The 21,451-nt window shown below is 34.5% G+C and overlaps 1 protein-coding gene across 50 annotated transcripts in view; it reads right to left on the bottom strand.

Moving 5' to 3' along the window:
- The window catches only part of NEK1 (NIMA related kinase 1), a 222,362-nt gene that overhangs the window by 98,257 nt on the left and 102,654 nt on the right, over positions 1-21,451 (bottom strand). For 24 of the 50 annotated variants that reach the window (XM_072719687.1, XM_026017537.2, XM_072719701.1 and 21 more), the window contains 4 exons: positions 7,054-7,137; positions 6,546-6,629; positions 5,640-5,717; positions 4,970-5,065 (listed from right to left, as the gene is read on the bottom strand). In XM_072719687.1, the coding sequence (XP_072575788.1) occupies positions 4,970-5,065; positions 5,640-5,717; positions 6,546-6,629; positions 7,054-7,137 (342 nt within the window). Of the gene's footprint in view, positions 1-4,969; positions 5,066-5,639; positions 5,718-6,541; positions 6,630-7,053; positions 7,138-21,451 lie in introns of all 50 variants that reach the window. The other 26 variants (XM_072719696.1, XM_072719692.1, XM_026017539.2 and 23 more) reach the window with 3 other exon arrangements.

Raw genomic sequence — 21,451 nt, 5'->3', positions numbered from 1 at the left:
AGAAAAATATGCACCCAAAAATACCTTATCCACCAAGGCTGTCATTTAGAATAGAAGGAGAGATAAAGATCTTCCAGGATAGACAGAAACTGAAAGAATATGTGACCACCAAATTGGCTCTGCAAGAAATATTAATGGGGACCCTGTAAGTGAAAGGGGAACCCAAAGAAATAATCTGCAGAACAGGCACTATATAGGTAATACTATCACACTAAATTCATATCTTTTAATAGTTACTCTGAACATGAATGGACTAAACGATCCAGTCAAAAGACACAGGGTATCACACTGGATGAAAAAGCAAGACCCATCTATATGCTGTCTACAAGAGACTCATTTTAGACCTAAGGACACCAGACTAAAAATGAGGGGGTAGAGAACCATGCAAATGATCCTCAAAAGAAAGCTGGGGTAACAATCCTCATATTGGATAAATTAGTTTTTTAAACCAAAGATTGTAATAAGAGATAAAGATACTATATCAAACGTAAAGGGTCTATCAAGCAAGAAGACCTAGCAATTATGAATATTTATGCCCCTAATGTGGGAGCAGCCAATTATATCAATAAATAAGCAAAGTAGAGATATATAGATAATAATACATTAATAATAAGAAACTTCAACATGGCAGTCTCAGCAAAAGACAGATATTCTAAGCAGAACATCACCAAAGAAACAAGAGCCTTGAAAGATACACTGCACCAAATCAATTTCACAGATATATACATTGTATATATCAACTAAGTATACATTCTTAGTATATAATGCAACAAAGGATACATTCTTCTCAAGTGTACATGGAATTTTCTCCAGAACAGACCACACTGGGTCACAAATCAGTTCTCAACTGATGCCAAAAGACTGGGATTGTCCCCTGCATATTTTCAGAACACGATGCTTTGACACTAGAACTCAGTCTCAAGAAGAAATTTGGAAGGAACTCAAACACTTGGAGGTTTTCAAGAACAACCTATTAAAGATGAATGGGTCAACCAGAAAATTAGAGAAGAATTAAAAAGATTCAAGGAAACTAAGGAAAATGAAAGCACAACTGTTCAAAATCTTTGGGATATGGCAAAGGTGGTGTTAAGAGGGAAATACGTCTTAGTACAGCCCTCCCCCCGCCAAAATTGGGAAAATCTCAGATACATAAGCCAATCTTAAACCTAAAGGAACTGGAGAAAGAACAGTAAATAAAGCCTAAACCAAGCAGAAGAGAAATAATAAAGATTAGAGCACAATTCTAATCTATTTTCTATTTCTATTTCTAAAGAAATAGAGACCAGAAGAACTGTAGAACAAATCAACGAAACGAGGAGATGTTCTTTGAAAGAATTAATAAGATAAACCCCTAGAGCCAGACTTATTAAAAAGAAAAAAGACTCAAATTAATAAAATCACGAATGAAATAAGAGAGATCACAACCAATACCAACGAAATACGAAAGATTTTAAAAACATACAAGGAGAAACTATATGCCAACAATCAGGCAATCTGGAAGAAATGGAATTTCCTGGAAACCTGCAAATTACCAAAACTGAAACATGAAGAAATAAAAAACCTGAACAGGCCAATTAACCAGGAAGGACATTGAAGCAGTCATCAAAAACCTCCCAAACACAGAAGTCCAGGGCTAGATGGCTTCCCAGGGGAATTCTACCCAATATTTAAAGAAGAAATAATATCTATTTTACTAAAGCTGTTTCAAAGGATAGAAATGGAAAAATGCTTCCAAACTCATTCTATTAGGCCACATTACTTTGATCCCAAAACCAGACAAAAACTTCACCAAAAAAGAGAATTACAGACCAATATCCCTGATGAACACAGATGCAAAAATTCTCACGAAGATACCAGCCAATAGGATCCAACAATACATTAAGAGGATTATTCACCAGACCAAGTGTGATTTATCCCTGGGATACGAGGGTGGTTCAACATTCATAAAATAACCAATGTGACAGATCACATCAATTAAAAAAGGACAAGAACCATACTGATCCTCTCAATAGATGCAGAAAAAGATTTGACAAAATACAGCATCCACTCCTGATTAAAACTCTTCAAAGTATAGGGATAGAGGGGATATATCCAAATATAAAAGCCATCTATGAAAAACCCACAGTGAATATCATTCTCAAAGGGGGAAAACTAAGAGCCTTTCCCCTAAGGTCAGGAACTTGGCAGGGATGTCCTCTCAGCACTATTATTCAATGTAGTATTAAGAATCCGAGCCTCAGCAATCAGACAACATCAAGAAATAAAAGAAATAGCTAGGGGAATGTTGAAAAAGAGAACCAAAGCTGGGGCATCACAATGCTTGACTTAAAGCTGTATTACAAAGCTGTGATCATCAAGACAGTATGGTACTGGCAACAAAAACAGACACATGGATCAATGTAACAGAATAGAAAACTCAGAAATGGACCTTCAACTCTATGGACAACTAATCTTTGACAAAGCAGGAAAGATTATCCACTGGGAAAAGAGACAGTCTCCTCAATAAATGGTGATGGGAAAACTTGACAGCCACATGCAGCCACACGCAGAAGAATGAACTGACCATTCTCTTAACACCATACATTTGATAAACTCAAAATGCTTGCAAGATCTAAATGTGAGATAAGAATTCATCAAATTCCTAGAGGAGAACACAGGCAACAACCCTCAGTTGGCCACAGCAACTTCTTGCAAGACACATCTATGAAGGCAAGGGAAACAAAAGCAAAAATGAACTACTCGGACTTCATCAAGGTAAAAAGCTTTTGCACAGCAAAGGAAACAGTAGAACCAAAAAGACAACCTACAAAATGGGAGAAGATATTTGCAAATGACTTATCAGATAAAGGGCTAGTATCCAAGATCTACAAAGAACTTATCAAACTAAACACCAAAGAAACAAACAATCCAGTCACAAAATAGTCAGAAGACATGGAAAGACATTACTCCGAAGAAGACCTACACATGATAAAATGCTTCACATTACTTGTCATCATGGAAATACAAATCAAAACCACAATGAGAAACCACCTCACACTGGTGAGAATGGTTAAAATTAACAAGACAAGAAATAACAAATGTTGGAGAGGATGTGAGAATGGTGAACCCTCCTGGACTGTTGGTAGGAATGCAAACTAGTGCAGCCACTCTGGAAAAGTGTGGAGGTTCCTCAAGAAGTTAAAAATAGAGCTACCCTATGACCCAGCAATTGCACTACTAGGTATTTACCCCAAAGATACAGACGTAGTGAAATGACAAGACACCTGCACCCCAATGTTCATAGCAGCAATGTCCACAATAGCCAAACTGTGGAAGGAGCCATGATGTCCTTCATTTTTTTTTTTTAATTTTTTATTACTTATTTATGAGAGTCATACAGAGAGAGAAAGAGAGAGAGGCAGAGACATAGGTAGAGGGAGAAGCAGGCTCCATGCACCAGGAGCCCAACATGGGATTCGATCCCGAGTCTCCAGGATCGCGCCCTGGGCCAAAGGCAGGCGCCAAACCGCTGCGCCACCCAGGGATCCCCCATGATGTCCTTCAACAGATGAATGGATAAAGGAGATGTGGTATATATACACAATGGAATATTACTCAGCCATAGAAAGGATGAATATCTACCATTTATTTTGATGTGGATGGAACTGGAGGGTATTATGCTGAGTGAAATAAATCAATTGGAGAAGAACAATTATCATATGGTTTTACTCATATGTATAGTATAAGAAATAGTGAAAGCAGTCATAAGGGAAAGGAGGGAAACTGAGTGGAGAAAAATTAGAGAGGAAAAAAAACCATGAGAAACTCTTAACTCTGGGAAACAAAGGGCTGCAGAAGGGGAAGTGGGTGGGGTGACTGGGTGACGGGCAGTAAGGAGGGCTTGTGATAGGATGAGCACTGGGTGTCATATGTTAGCAAACTGAATTTAAATAAAATATTAAAAAAAAAGAAACAAACAGAATTAGGTAGCATCAAGAAATAACCTTTACAAGAAATATAACAAGTATGAGCTTAAAATGTCAAAACTGTGTAAGAGATATAAAAGACCCAATAAGTAAATGTAAATACTTAATATGCTCCTGGATAAATTAATTTATTAATTTGGTTTAAGGTAATACCAAAAAAATTCCAACAGAATTTTTTTTTAAAGATTTACTTAATTTATTTGAGAAAGAGAGAAAGAACAAAGGGAAAGAGAGAGAGAAGCAGACTCTGTACTAAGTGAGGAGCCCAATATAGGGCTTCATCTCCAAACCCTGAGACCATGATCTGAGCTGAAATCCAGACTGAAATGCTTAGCTGACTGAGCCACCCAGGCACACCTCAACAGAATTTAAAAAGGAAAAGGAAAAAAAAAAAAAAAAAAAAGACAAAAATTACCCAGGAATGTATCTGGTAAAGAAAAAGGATTTTAACTAAGGAAAACACTGTAAAAAGAAGAGTAAAAAGGAAATGAGTAAAGAACTCTATCAGAATTTAAATATATTTTAAAATCCATAAGTACTAATACAATGAGGCAATGGTTGAACAGACGGAATAATGGAGTATAAGAGAGCTTGATGCATGTATATTATAGACTCATTCTCTAGTTTGTAAAATAATTTAATATGTGTAGGTATTTATATTAACATATAAAGGTAGCTTTATAAATCAGTGGCAGAAGGAAAGCACAGGCATTGAGTGATGCTGGGACTTTGATTAGGTACTTGGCAATAGAAAAACTAAAATAAATAATTAGGTTCTCACTCCCAATCAAACTTGAGAATAACTTCCATATTGATCATTCTTAAATATGAAAGACAGGGTGATAGAGAGGGAGAGCAGGGGCAGGGGATGGGAGAAGGAGAAAGAATGAGAATAAAAAATGGGAAAGAAAAGAATTACATAATTATAATGGTGATATACTAGCCGGTAGGAGACAGGGATATTATTAACATGACCAGGATCAAGAATAAGAGCTAAATCTTACATGCTCTTCCCATACTTTCTTTTCTCTCTCATATGCTTCCTTTCGCTTTCGTTCTAATTGTTCTTTTAGTACAGAAGCTCGTGCACTTGCTTGGGCCTGAAAATAAAAACAATCAACAAAATTAGTTACCAGAAAGAAGGGTATACATTTTTTTTTTTAGGTCTATAAAGAGATTTACTTAGTAGCCCAAAAAGAGGACTTGGGGGTATGGGGGGAGAATTTCTAGAGTAAAAATAGAAGCTCACTCTATATTCATAGCACCAAAATCAAGGCTCAACACACAGCAGCTGCTCAATAAGTATTTGTTGAATAAAAACAAATACAGGCACATTTTAATGGAAATACAAATGTAAAAATTTTAAAACTATGGTTATTATATACAGACTTAATTTGTCTTCACAGAAATGGACAATTATATTTTTCATTTTTAAGGTTACCATTTTTTTCTTTTTAGGTTACTTGTGTAATAGTTTTATAAACTTCTGTCATGATTTCAACAAATTGCTCTCCATAAATACAAGATACGAAGAGAGGAAGACACTATTTTTCAGAAACCAGTGAGGAAGAAAGGAGAATGAAAAATTAGGCAAGAGAATAATTATGCAAGACACAATTTTCTACCCTAGGTTGTCATTTTCTCAAAGAAAACCTGTATCTTTCTAGTCTATACCTTAAATGTTTCAACTTTTTTACGCCGCACGTCAGCCTCCTCACTTCCTTCTTGTCCCTCAGAATAATCAGCTTCTTTCTACAAAGTAAGGAGACAAACCACTTAGGACAGAGCTGTGAATCAGTGCAGAGCTCTGTGGAAGATAATATGAATAAACTTACGCTTAAAAATATAAAATGGTAAATTGTTCAACACTGCTAATTTTCTCTCACAGTGAGAAGTGAACTATCCACAACTACCAATTCTTATGGACAATGAATGGGAAAAAAAACAAAAATAAAATGATACAAAATGGCCATGTGTATTACTTACAGTTTCCTCTCAGAATTCCTCTGGAAAAATGCTCTTATCAATTTTAAATCCCATGTATAAAATTTATTTTATTTCTAAGTATAGTTTTCTGATTTTTGACTTTGACTCCATCAGATTCTGTTAGTGGCATAGTATTATTTTATTTTTTTTAAAAAAAAGGTTTTGTTTATTTTGTTTACACTCCTGGTTTGAGTGTACAAGTGAGGGGAGGGGCAGAAGGAGAGGGAGAAACAAACTCCTTACTGAGCGGGGAGTCTGATGTGGGGCTCTATCCCAGGACCACCAGATCATGACCTGAGCTAAAGGCAGATGCTTTTGAAGCCACTCAGGTGCCCCAGTAGCACAGCAATTTTAATCTTAATCTATTATAATGTCATTCAATTACTTTTTTAAAAATTATTTTCCGGGATGCCTGGGTGGCTCAGCAGTTGAGTGTCTGCCTTCAGCTCAGGACGTGATCCAAGGATCTGGAATCGAGTGCCACATTGGGCTCCCCATGGGGAGCCTGCTTCTCCCTCTGCCTATGTCTCTGCCTCTCTCTGTCTCTCATCAATCTATAAATAAATATTTTTAAAAAATTACTTTTCAACCTGCCTTTTCACCACGAAGTTTGGCTCTAATCTGTTGGCGTTCATTGAAATTCTGCAGTCTTATTTGCCTCAGTCTTGCCAGATAAACCTACAAGGAGAGAAAAAAACACATATTTTAATTTAAAGAAAAAAATTATCAGCATTTTTACTGCTTAATTTTTAAATTAAAGAAAAGTGTTAATCTGAATACAAGAAATAAAAGTTTCAAAATCTGGTTAATGGAAAGTGTGATATTAGCTTTCAAGTGTTTAATTTAGAACAACTTATTTCTGAAAAGAAATACATTATAAATTTTTAATTTTATCAAAAGAAAAGAAATTGAACTCAGAATACTGAATATCAGTTATGGGGCAAAATTATGACACAGCATGTCAGTCAAATTATATTAACAGGTCCCTCTAGACCTACAAAATCCTTAAATAATTGTTAAGAATTTAAACCATGCAAGAAAGGAAGGCAATAAACTCAAAAATGGCTATGTGACGGAGGTAGCGAACATGCGGGAAGCATACCTCTTCCTCTTTGTTTCTTGGCTTCCCTCCTCTTGAAGAGCTGGACCTGCCTCCATACATAGCTGCCAGGTTTTGCAGGATTCCCTGTTCATCATTTAATGTACTAAGTTTAAAGAATGACTAAGGCTACATTAGCATCTTACCTAGGAATATCCAGGTGCCACTTAATTTTGTTTGGCAAATACTGATCATTTCTAGCTGATAAACTTAGATAGACCCTAGAATTTTCCTATATCGATATAACCAAAACATTCATTGAGAACAGAAGGAAGCAATTAAACCCCATACATAATTATTCAAAACAGAGACCAGCTATGTTTTTATTAGTCATCTAAAACTGCTTTGAGGTTAGCTAAATTCCAAATCAAAAGCTTTGTTCTGTAAAGGGCCAATCATTTCTACACATTTGTTTACATACTCAATACACAGACACAGTATTAAATATTTGAGCTCATACTCTACATTCAAGCATGTCCTGTTACTATACTGCAAGTGATAATATTCAATAACAAGCGTATCATTTTTAACCATAGTTGATTATAAACATGGAATTATGTCATTAGAAATTATTTTTTTAAGATTTTTTTTTTTTTTTTAATTCGTGAGAGACACACAGAGAAAGAAAGAGAAACACAGGCAGAGGGAGAAGCAAGCTCCATGCAGGAAGCCTGATGTGGGACTCGATCCCGGGTCTCCAGGATCACATCCTGGGCTGCAGGCGGCACTAAACCGCTGCGCACCGGGGCTACCTGTCTTTAGAAATTATTAATATGCTTTGAAAAAGTATCATGTTGTCAAACTATCTATCTTCTCTTCCTTCAGCACACAACTATGCTGTAAGATTCTTTTCTTTAAAAAATCCTGTGTCTAATTTCCCTAGCTAATGCTTTTTAAGATTTTTTAAAAAATTTATTTGAGAGAGGAAGAGAGAACATGAGAAAGAGATCACAAGCAGGTGGGAAGGGCAGAGGGAAAAGCAGATTCCCTGCTGAGCAGGGAGCCCAATGAAGGACTCCACCCCAGGCCTGGGACCCTGACCTGAACCACCCAGGCACCTTAATGTCTTTTTATCAGTGTGTTGAAAGCATACTTTTTATATTCATGACCTCTTCCTATATGGTTTTTTTTTTTCCTATTTACTTTCTAACCACAATCTGGTTTCTGATCCCACTAAGACTGAAAAATTTTAAGGTTACCACTGACTTCTTAGTTCACAATTCAAACGGACCCTTTGGAATAAACCTTGCAATTAGTATTTCCACTGGAAATTATCTTGACTGAATCCATGTAAATATTTTTTCTTTCATAAAAACATATGTTCACTGTAGAAAACTTTTAAATGATTTACAACTGAACCACCGACACCCCTAAAGTCGAAGGTTATTCTCTTCCACCTATATATATAAATACATACAGATTTTATCTTTACAAAACTGGAATTTTACTATAGTTATTCTGGTTTTACTTTAACCAGCATATTAATTAATTTTAATATTCTGAGTTTCTTCTCACATTTAATATCCTTAAAAACGTTTTTTTCTTAAAAACATTATTCTTAATTGACCATATAGTATTCATAATATTCCACCAAATATGTTCTATAATTCACACATTAAAAAAACCTCTCTTCTCTTTCATATTTATAACAGCACTCTCTCCTGGGTTCTTCCAATCAAGCTTCACTATTTTTCAGATGCTTTTCTTTTCCTTGGCTCATCACTAATGTCAATATTTTGTAAAGATTCATTCTTTGGTCCTCCTTCTCTTCTCATTCCAGGCTTTAACATATGCTGCCAATTCCCAAATCTCAATCAACCTTGTAGCCCTTTCTTTTTTGAACATCTACGTGTATTCAACTGACATCTGGACAACTCCATTTTTTATGTAGCAAAACTACTTCAATTTATAAACCTGACTTCATCATTCTTTTTACTACATGATCTTATTCCTAGGTCAGTTACTGATCACAATCAGCCACCCAAGTCAGCAAGCTGGGAGTTATCTTTGCCTCTTTCTCTATTCTGCCAAATACAAATGACTGTCAAATTACCAATCCACCTCCTGCTAACTCTCTAACTATCCCTTTAATTTCTGCCTTAGCTCACATTCTCTTGACTCTGGACTTCCAAGAGTTTCCTAATTTGTCATTATATCTCTCAGTCTATTCTATACTCCAGTCTATTCTCTGTAATACAGAGTAAAATTTTTAACAGCCTCTTTCACATCAAAGACCACATAAATCTTTCAATGTTCCCATTAGCTTCATAATATAATCCACATTCTATTCTGTTGCATGGCAGAGAAGGCCATTTGTGACCTAGCCATACCTATTCTCATCTCTGCCAGTGGTTATCATTTTAGCCATGATAACTACTTGTGGTTTATAAACTATCCAATGATTCACTCATTTTCTTAATTCTACTCATCTTCCAAAATGCAACAAACATTTCACCAATAGAGGATCATACCTCCTCGTCAATGACATTGACATGCCATACCATTTTTAATACATATCATCTGCAGCAGTGCTCATCGGTATATAATGGTGGGCATTCAGTATATTATGATGGTTAAAAACATGAACTGTGATAGACTCAAATTCTGTCAGTTCACACATTTGTCAATGTCATCTAACCACTGCTGACCTACAGCAAAATACCTTAAAATTGCTGTAAGCTTGGGCATAATAATACAACCTACTTCATGCATATGCCAGAGCAAAAAGTATTATCATATAAATGTGCTCTGTCTTTTCTTTGAGCCTGACAAAAGGCTACTGCCCACTCAGTTTCTTCCCTTCTTCAAAAGGATCTTGGCATTAGCTTATCAGTTACCTGAGCTTTTGAGATAGGAGTTAGAGAGTGGGAAGGTGAAGGAAAACAAGAAATAGGCAGGGTTGGGCAAAGATATGAGTGAATTCTGAGAAGATGAATGGAAATATCTGCAATTGCAGAAGAGTGGGTGGGTGGAAGATCACTACAGATTGTAGTGCTCATTTTCATGATATTTGAGAACTTTAAGTAAAAAAATCTGAGCTACTTTGAAGCAATTTTTTTTTAACATTTTAGTTTGAAATATTATAGATTCACAGATAGGTAAAATATGTAGGGAGTTTTCATGGCCCCTTCATCCAGCCTCTCCCAATTTTTATCATCTTGCATAATTACAGTACACTATCAAAGCCAGGAAACTGATTCCAGCACTTATACATGCACAAACTGTGTATTCATGCAATGTTGTGACACATATAACTTTATGTGACCACTACCATAATCAAGATACTCAATTGTACCGTTACTATATACTTCACAGCCATATTCACTATTCCCATACCTAACACACACCTATCAACTACTAATATGTTCTCCATCAATATATTCACAAAATTTACATATTGAAATCATACAGTACCATTTGAGATGGACTGTTTTTACTTGGTATTATTCCTTGCAGTCCATTCAAGGTATTGGATGCATAAATTAATGGTTTGTTCCATTTTACTCCTAATTAGTATTCCATGTTATGGATATAACATAATTTGTTCATTTATTCACTCACTGAAGGACATTTGGAGAGTTCCAACTTTTTGGCTATTAAGAATTAAAGTTGCTAAGAACATTCATGTACAAATTTCTGAATGAAAATATATTTTCTTTATTCTTGGACATCTGTCCAAAAGTAGAATTACCTGTTCTTAGTATAGTAAGTCTATTTTTAGTTTTAAAGGGGATTTTCAAACTATTTTGTAGAATAGCTGTATCACTTTACATTCTTACCAGGATTGGATGACCCAGCTTCTCCATATCATATAAGCAGCATTTGGTTTTTATCACTTATTAATTTTAGTCACTCTGATAGGTGTGTAGTGATACACTGTGGTTTTAATCTGGAATTCTTCCCACATAGCTAATGATATTGAAACATCTTTCCATGAGTTTATCTGCCATCTGCGTATCTTTTCAACGAAATGTTTAGAATGGCTTTTGCTCATTTTCTAACTAGATTCTCAGTGTTTTTAATATTGAGTTTTGATGATTCTTTATATGTTCTAGATACAAGTCCTTTGCGGAATAAGGGGTTTTACAAATATTTTCTTCCTCTTAACAGGGTCTTTTGTAGAACAAAAGTTTAAATTCTGATGAAGTCAGAATTATAATGTTTTCCTTTTACAAACTGCTTTTGATGCCAAGTCTAAGAATAAGAACTCTTTGCCTAGTCTGAAGTCTGAAATTTTCCCTTCTAATAGTTTTAGTTTTATGTTTTCCCCTAGAGTGCACGATCTTTTCATTATTTTGTAAGGTGTGAGGTTTAGGTCAAGGTTCTATTTTTTTGCCTGTGGCTTGAAATCTAATTTCTCCAGCACTGAAAAGGCAATCCCTGTTCCATGAATTGCTTCTTTTTCAAGAATCAGTGGGATATATATCTACAGATCTATTTGTAGTTTTTCCATACTGTTCTATTAATGTATCTGTCTATCCCTCTACTAGTACTATACTGTTTTGATTACTCTAGCTGTAAGTAAGTCTTAATATAATGAAGAGTCATTCTTCCCACCTAATTCTTTAAAACTGTTTTGGCTATTTTAAGACACTTCTCTTTCATATGTATTTTAGGATAAGTTTGTTTATATCTATAAAAAATGTTCCTAAGACTTTATTCAGAATTGCATTAAACATAGATCAGTTTAAGATAACTTGCTATTTTTACTACATTGAGTCTTCCAATTCATGAACATGGTATGTTCTTCAAGTATTTAGGTCTTCTTTGATTTCATCAACATTTTGTCATTTTAATTGCATAAATGCTTCATGTGTTCTTTAAAGATTTTACTTATTTATTTATTTGACAGAGAGAAAGAGTGCACAAGCAGGGGGAATGGCAGGCAGAGGGAGAGGGAGAAGCAGACTCCCCACTGAGCAAAGAGCCCAATGACGTGGTGCTTGATCACAGGACCCTGGGATCATGACCAGACCTGAAGACAGATTCTTAATCAACTGAGGCACTCAGGAGTCCCCATCATGCATGTTTTATTAAATTTTTTCATTTTTGGGAAGCAATTGTAAATGGTATATTTTTATACACTTGTTCATTGTCAATATATAGAAATTCAGTTGATTTTTATGTATTGAATCTTGTATCCTGTTAACTATAAAGAACTCATCTTAGTTCTAGGAGAGTTTTTGTAGAGTCCTTGGGATTTTCTAAGCAAATAATCATATCAACTGGAAATAGAAATCATTTTCTTCCTTCTTTTCAACTCTGTATGCCTTTTATTTCTCTTTCTTGCCTTACTGCAGTAACTAAAACTTCCAGCAAAAAATGTTGTATGTAATTCAACTGGGGAGAGCAAATGTCCTTTTGTTTTTCCCAATTGTAGAGGAAGACCATTTAGTCTTCTATCTATATGAAGTTAGATTTAAAGGTTTTTATGCCTATTATGAAGTTGAGGATGTTCCCCTCTATTTCTAGTTTACTGACAGTTTTTGTCACGCACTTTGTCAAAAGATTTCTCAATTGATATGATTATATGATTTTCTTCTTTTAACCTACTGATATAGATTACAATGATTTTCTAATATTGAAACAGGATTTGCATTTCCAGACTATATCCCACTTGGTCATGTTTGGATTAGATTATTTCTCAATAGTCCCCATTTTCAATTTCATTGATTTCTACTTTTATTGATTTCCTTCATTCTGTTTGCTTTAAGTCTATTTTGTTTTGTTTCTTTCCAGTATCTTGATGTAGGAACTTAGAGTGCCAATTTGTTGTGTGTCTATTTTCATTGGGTTCTATGAATTTTTAAGTTTCCTTTTAGATTTCCTATTTGACCTCATATTAGTTTTAATGTTTTAAATTTCAATTATACATTTTGTCATCTTACTATTATAGATTTCTAGTTTGGTTCTATGATGTTCAAAGATTACACTGTACAATTCTGATTTTTTGAATTCCTTAAGGTTTATGATCCAACATATAGTCTATCTTAGTGAATGCCTCATTGCATGTAGATTCATTTCCATTGGGAAAAAAAAGTATATTGTGCTTTTGTTTGGTAGAATGCTCTACAAGTGTAAATTAAAACTTGATAGCTTGTGATGATACTTAGCCATTCTAAATCATAGCTAATTTCTGTCTAGCAGTTCTATCAATCACTGAGAAGTGGGGTGTTGAAGTCCCCAACTATACTTGTGGTTTTTATTTATGCTTTCAGCTGTTAGCTTCTGCTTTATATATTTTGAAACTTCATTATTTGGTTTATACCCATTTAGGATTGCAATAACTTCTTATCAGACTGATCCTTTTGTTATCATATAATGTCTCTGCCTCTAGCAATTTTATTTGCTCTGTTAGGAACAGATTTTTTTAAGTTCACTTTGTTTGAGAGTGTCTTTATTTCCTCTTTATTCTTGTAGGACAATTTTATCAAATAAAGGATTCAGAATGACTTGAAAAACGCTATAATTTCCTTCCGTACTTCATGGTTTCATATGAGGGATCTGATATCATTCAAATTGGTGCTGCTTTATAGGTAATATGTCATTTCTCAATATTTAAAATTTGACTTTTACTTTCAGAAATTTAATAATATTGTTTGTTGAAGATATTTTTTTATCTGAGTAGGGGGTTTGCTCAGCTTCTTACATTTGTAGGTTTAGGTCCCTTGCCAAATGTAGAACATTTTCAGCAATAATTTCTTCAAATAGTTTTCTCAGTCCCGCACTCTTTCTTGGTCCTTTGGGCTCCAATGATAGAAATGTTAAATTTCTTCTTATTGTTCCACAGATTAAGACTGAAAAATCTTTTTTCAGTCTTTTTTTCTTTCTGTTGCTCAGACGGAGTAAATTCAGCTGATTTTCTTCAAATTCAATAATTCTTTCTTCTGTCGTCTCCACTCTACCTATCTAGTGAATTTTAAATTTTGGTTATTATAGGGGCACCTGGATGGCTCAGTGGTTGAGCATCTGCCTTTGGCTCAGGTTGTGATCCTGGGGTCCTGGGATTGAGTCCTGCATCAGACTCCTTGTAGGGAGCCTGCTTTTCCCTCTGCCTATGTCCCTGTCTGTGTCTCTCATGAATAATAAAAATCTTTAAAAAGTTTTTTAGTTATTATATTTTCCAATTATATAATTTCCATTTGGTTAATTTTTATAACTTCTATTTCTTGATATTTTTCTTTTATTCATTCAAAAGAGTTTTAATTGCTCGCTGAAGTATTTGTTTGAAACAACTCTAAAATCTTCAGACAATTCCAGTATGTAATTCACCTTGATAACAGTGGCAGCTCAGCGGCCTTACTCAATCAGGTTGTGGTTTTCCTGGTTCTTGGTATGACAAGCGATATTTTATTATATACTGAATATTTTAGTTATTATATTAGAAAACTCTTGGGATCCCTGGGTGGCGCAGCGGTTTGGCGCCTGCCTTTGGCCCAGGGTGCGATCCTGGAGACCCGGGATCGAATCCCACGTCGGGCTCCCGGTGCATGGAGCCTGCTTCTCCCTCTGCCTATGTCTCTGCCTCTCTCTCTCTCTCTGTGTGTGACTATCATAAATAAATAAAATTAAAAAAAAAAATAAATTCACAATTACTATTAAAAAAAAAAAGAAAACTCTTAATACCTTCAATTTTATTTTTTAAAGATTTTATTCATTCATTCATTCATTCATTCATTCGAGACACAGAGAAAGAGACAAAGGGGAAAAGCAAGCTCCCTATGAGGAGACTCATATGAGACTTGATCCCAAGACCCCAGGATCACGCCCTGAGCCAGAAGCAGATACTCAACCACTGAGCCCTCCAGGCACCCCTACTTTCAATTTTAGCAGGCAGTAGCTCCATTTAGGATTAGCAGTTAGGTTCTGGCCTACTTTTGTGGGCTTCAGTTCTGATAACAGTTTGCTTTTCTGAACCCTTGTAATACTCTATTCTAATCTGCTTCACTGTTCTGATGGTTCTCTTGCTCAGCCCCTCCGGGTCTATCTTATGAGGATGAATGTGCCTCCCTGAGCCACTTGCTGTTACTAGAACATCTCCAGAGAGAGGGAGGCATATGACACTTGGCCTGGGTCTTCTTATTTTGCTTGGTGGAGGGATACAAGGGCCTTGTGACTGCTACTACTGCTATGGATAGATGGCATCACCTGCCCTAGTTGTTAAATGGAACTGAGATTGTTCAAGGCTTTGTTGTCACTGATGGGTCAAACTGCCCTCCAAGTTACCTGCCCATGTTTTAGTTGTGGAATGAGGTGGGGAGCCTGAGGCTTCTGCTCTAGCAGATCCTGAGATTCCGCTTTCCTAGTAATTTGACAAGTGAGAGCAGGTGTTTGGTTTTTGTTTTTGCTTTTTGTCTATGGTGTATCTACGCTGTAGGCATGGTCAACACCCAGCCCACGTATATGAGAGATAAAAAGAAACTCCACATTGTTATTCCTTAAGACCTAAGGTCTCTTGTTAGTTCATCTTCCTTCCAGCTTATAGAATCCTACTATAGTTGTATGTTAACTAGTTTCCAAAGTATTTAATCATATTCAAAAGGGAGGAGCACAGAAAAGAGGGTTTATGCCATCTTGTTCTGGAACTGTGCTTAAGTCACTTTTTAGTAGCTATGGTTTTTGTAATGCAGTATTACTCTATGAGAGGGAGCACCAGTATCATTAAGGTTCGACAGAGTTACATGGGACTACTGTAAAGTCTATAAGAGATTGTTGATGGGTTAAACTGTATTCTTTCAACACCCATATGTTGAAGTCCTAATCCTTAATACCCAAGAATTTGAACTTATTTGGAAACAGAATCTTTATCAAGTTAAAACGATATTATTAGAGTGGATTCTAATAGAGTACAACTGATATCCTTATAAAAAAGGGAAATTTGGAGCAGACTCACATACAGGGAGAACACCATGTGAAATGAAGGCAGACATCAGAGTGATGATTCTAATGTTAAGGATTGCTGGTGATTGCAAGCCAACCACCAGGAGATAGGGAAGAGGCATGGATGATTCTACCTCACAGCCCTCAGAAGGAAACCACCCATGCTGATCTGGGACTTTCACTCTCTAGAACTGTGAGATAATAAATTTTTTATTGTTTAAACTACTGGTTTGTGGTATTTTGTTACAGCATCCCTAGAAGACTAACACAGAAATAACATATATAAAATACCTAACATAATGCCTGGCATAGTAAGTTTTCAGTAAACAGCTGCTGTTATTATTTGTTGGTTTAAAACTATTTACTTTATTGCTCATCTTACATTCTCTTGCTGGCACAAAACCTAAAATACCATAGTCAATAAACGTTTGTGTAATATTAAGTAAATGAATGAAAGAATGAATGAAATGTTTTAACATTTAAATGCACAATTTAAGGCATTTTTCCATTAGTATAAGTAAATATATAATGCTATAAGATGAGTTAATAAAAAGTAACATTTCTCAAGGGAAATAATTCACAAGTTACTCAACAGAAGAAAATTGATAACCAAGAAAAATTCTTGCACATGCACCCAGAAACATGTACAAGACTGTTCAAAGCAGAACTCAAACCAAACCAAATAAATACCTAATGTCAGAAGAATTAATAATTGTGGTATATGCATACAATAGAATATTATACAACTATACTCAACTACATGAATTAATTTTAGAAAAATGTGGAATGAAAAAAAAACAACTCCCAGTCTATATAGAGTATAACTTTTAAAATTAAAACAGAATACTACATTGTGTAGGTACATATATATAAGGGGAAAAAAAGTATTTTAAAAAATCCACAGTAATGATAAATCCAAAATTTGGGGTAAGGATCACCTCTGGGAGAAGGCAGAAAAAAAGGTTAGGACAGGGGTTTGCAAAATATGGTTCACAGGCTAAATCCAGCTTACCACCTATTTTTGTATGGCCCATAAGCTAAGAATGGTTTTTCACATTTAAAAAAAATACTTTATTTATTCATTTGACAGAGAGAGACAGAGCAAGCACAAGCAGGGGGATCGGCAGGCAAAGAGAGAGGGAGAAGCAAGCTCCCCGCTGAGCAGGGAGCCCGATGTGGGGCCTGATCCAAGGACCCTAAGATCATGACCTGAGCCAAAGACACTTAACTGGCTGAGCCACCTAGGTGCCCCAACTTTTCAAATTTTTAAATGGTAGAGAAAAAAAATGAAGAGAATATTTCATGACCACAAGAAATTCAAATTTCAGTGTTCATAAATAAAGTTTTATTGTAACTTAGCAATATTCATTCATTTACAAAGTGTCTATGGCTACGTTTGTGCTACAATGCAGTCTGTAGTTATGACAGAGGACTTATAGCTAATAAAGATTAAAATATTTATTATCTGGCCCTTTATAGAAAAACATTTACAATATACAGTTTGAACTTATTAGTGCTCTACCCTCCTGAGTATATTATTTTGCTTCATAATTCACACATATATTCTTTTCTTTGTATCAAACCTTAAATTTGAGAAAGATAATTTTTTTTTTAAAGAAATGAGAAAATTTGGGATGCCTGGGTGGCTCAGCAGTTGAGCGTCTGCCTTCAGCCCGGGGCATGATCCTGGAATCCCGGGATCGAGTCCCGCATCGGGCTTCCTACATGGAGCCTGCTTCTCCCTCTGCCTGTGTTTCTGCGCCTCCCCCCCCCCCCCTTGAATAAATAAATTAAAAAAAAAAAAAAAAGAAATGAGGACATTTAAAAAATATACTTAGTACTGAAAAACTAACTTGCTATTATGATACTTTTTAACAAGAATCAGCAAACTATAATACTGAGGTCACATCTAACTTGCTCCCAGTTTTTGTAAATACAGTTTTTCTAGAACACAGCCACACCCATTTGTTTTGTAGGACACGATATGGACTGCAAAGCCTGAAATATTTACTACTTGCCCTTTTACAGAAGTGTGCCTACCCCTGCTACAGAATTATCATGCTACAAGTTTTACCTAAATTAAATACTAATATGAGAGTTAAAAAGGAACAAAGAGCATACTAAAATAGCTAAAAGCACAGTCTCCAAAGTGAAACACACTGGGCTTAACATCCTGACTCTGCATACAGACTACTAAAGACTCTGAGCTGGTTTCAAAATCTGTAACTTTGGAATAATAATTCCCATCCCAAAGAATTATTGTAAGGATGAGACTCTCAGTTACTTTACTTTTTACTCACATGGTTTAGAGGAAAGTAAACCATCTGGCTGAAGTCTTCCTTGTTAGTTTCCCTAACCCTTGAAAATTTCAATGACCCAAACAAGAAATATTTTGAATTCATATACAAGAATGTAAAATTATTTTGAAATCCAGTTTCCTTAAATTTCAATTCAACCTTAAAATTATTTGTGTTCCAAGTGCTTACTCATAAATAGGGACTTCAATTTCATTTTGCCACAGAAATGATGTTATAATTCAATATGATTTTCCAAAGCACTTAATAAAACATACTGAGCAAATAACTTCTAGCAGTTTCCCAATTCCAAAGGATTAATTTTTAAGACTCAGAACTTAATCTTAACTGTTCAGACTTGTTTATTTATAATGTGATTTCTAAAACTACTGGAAAACACATATTAGGTTTGAGACCTGCATCTGTTACAACCTCTTTAAAACTGCTTCTCTTCATAAGCAAAATGGAGATTTTATGAATGATTATAAGGATAAACCACAAGGTAAATGTATATATGTTTTCAAACTGTACAAATGATGACTAATAGTCATCATTTATCAGTAAAGCTGCCTTACATCACTGATGTTAATGTTTTTCTTGAAGATTATACAAAAATTTCAGTAGTTATAACATTGAATTGAGAAGCAAAAAGAGTCACAGCCCCAATATATGCATAAATGACCACTATAAAATTGGATCCCATATATTATTCCATCCCCACTTAACACCAGGTTCTTTTTGCATTCATCACATAAAGTTCTCTTGACCAAGCTCTCCCTGATTGCTGGATGTTACACAAGATGAATGACAAAGGAAATTACAAATCTTGCCAAAGATGAAGGATTTCATAAAGATGATGACAGTGATATTATAAAATTGTCCAAATCAGATGAAAATCATCTATAAGTATGACAGGATTAGATTTAATTTTTAAGTGAATAAAAGAAAACTGCAAAGAATTATAATATTGATTCCTCAAAATATTTGGTTACTAAAGATTTAAGAAATGATATTTAGAAAACTGCCATTTATGAATAAATGGTTCTCTTTTATGTTATAATTATAAAAGTTAAAACATGAAAAATCATGAAGAGAAGCATGTATCATCTTTCATCAATTCTAATATGAATATTTGTTAACATTTTAACATCTCTGAAATGGGGTACATTTTATAGTCAAAGGCATTTTATACTCTGTAATAATCTCATCAAGTGTTGGCTAGAAATCAGTTATAACATAAATGTTACAGCTGAGTGTGATGTCTAAATTTTGTTTTTCTTTCTTGTGATAACTGGACAACTGTATCCCCTTAAAGTTTTAATATAAAAGATCACTTACAGGCTTGCTCAAAAGGAAACATGACCCTCACTAGTTTGTTGAAAACCTTCCATTGAAAACTTTCAGCTAGGAAAACCTCCATTTAATAAGAGCAAGAAAATGCTAGCAATAAAACTTGCAGGCTGGTATTGACTCCTTGAGAGAAAATCTAAGAGGCAAAACTGGATTACCCTTTAAGAAATGTTGAAATCTCAACATACTTGGTGTCACATAAGATAGTATTATTTGAGAGAACATGAACATCAATGACCCTAATTTAAAAAAGAAATGTCAAAAAAGGAAAAGTTAAAAAAAGGAAGTCAGATTATAAATATAAAATAGATTTAAGAATGAATACCTTTTCAATTTATTTCATTCATATTTTCCTTTTTATGGATTCATAAGAATGATAGAATATAAAAGTTATTTCAAAAAATATAAAAGTTATTTCAGCAAGTATAAAATTTAACAGTTAAGTAATAAGTGTTATATCAGTTAAATTGGCAACACTTTTCTCTCTCAGTTATATGTAAATAATAATATGCCTTACAATTTTATCTTGGATTTGATAAAGTACATACTATATTCATTATATAATTCTATCAGAAAAATTATAATCCTCCCTAAATTAATTACTTTCAAATTAATATAGACTTGTAAATAAACCAAAATTTTGATAAAAATATAAGACAAAATTTTTATTTTTTACAGGAAAAATAATTATACATCAAGATGGAATAAATAAAACAGCAAAAGCCATGTGATTAAACATCACACAGATGTGGGAGTAGATCCCCACATGCCTCTTGGATTTATTTCCAGGCACATATGTGTGCATGTTATTTTATTGCTTTGTTTTGTTTCAAGTTTTTATTTAAATTCCAGTTACTTAACATAGTGTAATATTGGTTTCAGGAGAATTTAGCGATTCATACGTTATATTACGTATAACACCCAGTGCTCATATGACAAAAATTTTAAAGAAACTCTAAGAGTGCTTGAAAAGTATCATGAACAGTGGTGAAAAAAGGTTAAATAGGAAGTACTAGCAAAGGGAAAAAAAGATATAAAGAAAACCACATGGAAACATAGGAAATGAAACAACTGCCCAAATAAAAGATACCTACTTGATGGGTCAAACAATCAGAATGACAATGAAAGGGGCAAGAGTAAGAAAACCTGAAATCAGAATAGAAATCATCCAATCTGAGCAACAGAAAAGAAACTAAAAAAATTGAACAGAGCTCCACAAACCCATGGAACGAAAACAAAGATCTAACATTCATGTCATCAGACGCCCGGAGAAGAAGAGAAAGGATGCAGTGCTAAAAAATATCTGAAGACATAATGGTTCAAAATGGCATTAGGCATAAGTCTACAAGTTCAAGAAATTGAGCAAACTACCCAAAGAATAAACCTAAAGAAATCCATGCCAGAGACAACTCACACTGCTTAAATTAAAGACAAGCAAAAGAAAATCTTAAAGCTTCCAGGGAAAAGTAAGACATTACTTATAGGAGAAGAATAATTTGAGTCGGTGAGGATTTCCCATTAAAAACTATGGAGGACAGAAAGAAGTGAACATGTTTTCACTGTTAAAAGAAAGGAACTGTCCACACAAAATGCTACATCAGAAATAAGAGGATTTATAGCTAGCAGGAATGATCTAAATAGAACTGATAAACAAATATCTACAGATAAAAATGATTTAAGAAAACCTGAAACATTAGGAATGAAAGAACAGCAAGAGAAACGTAAATGTTTGTGTAAATGTAACAAAGTATTCCTGTCCTCCTGAGTTCTGAAAGACATTTAAAGTTGCAAGTAATTATTACAACATTGGTTGGTAGGGATTTAAATAAATGTACGTAAATGTAATATATAAGACAATTATAGCATAACAAGAGGGG

The sequence above is a fragment of the Vulpes vulpes genome, chromosome 9 (assembly GCF_048418805.1).
Source record: "Vulpes vulpes isolate BD-2025 chromosome 9, VulVul3, whole genome shotgun sequence".
Classification (NCBI taxonomy): Eukaryota; Metazoa; Chordata; class Mammalia; order Carnivora; family Canidae; genus Vulpes; species Vulpes vulpes.
This window is presented reverse-complemented; position numbering and strand designations above follow the sequence as displayed.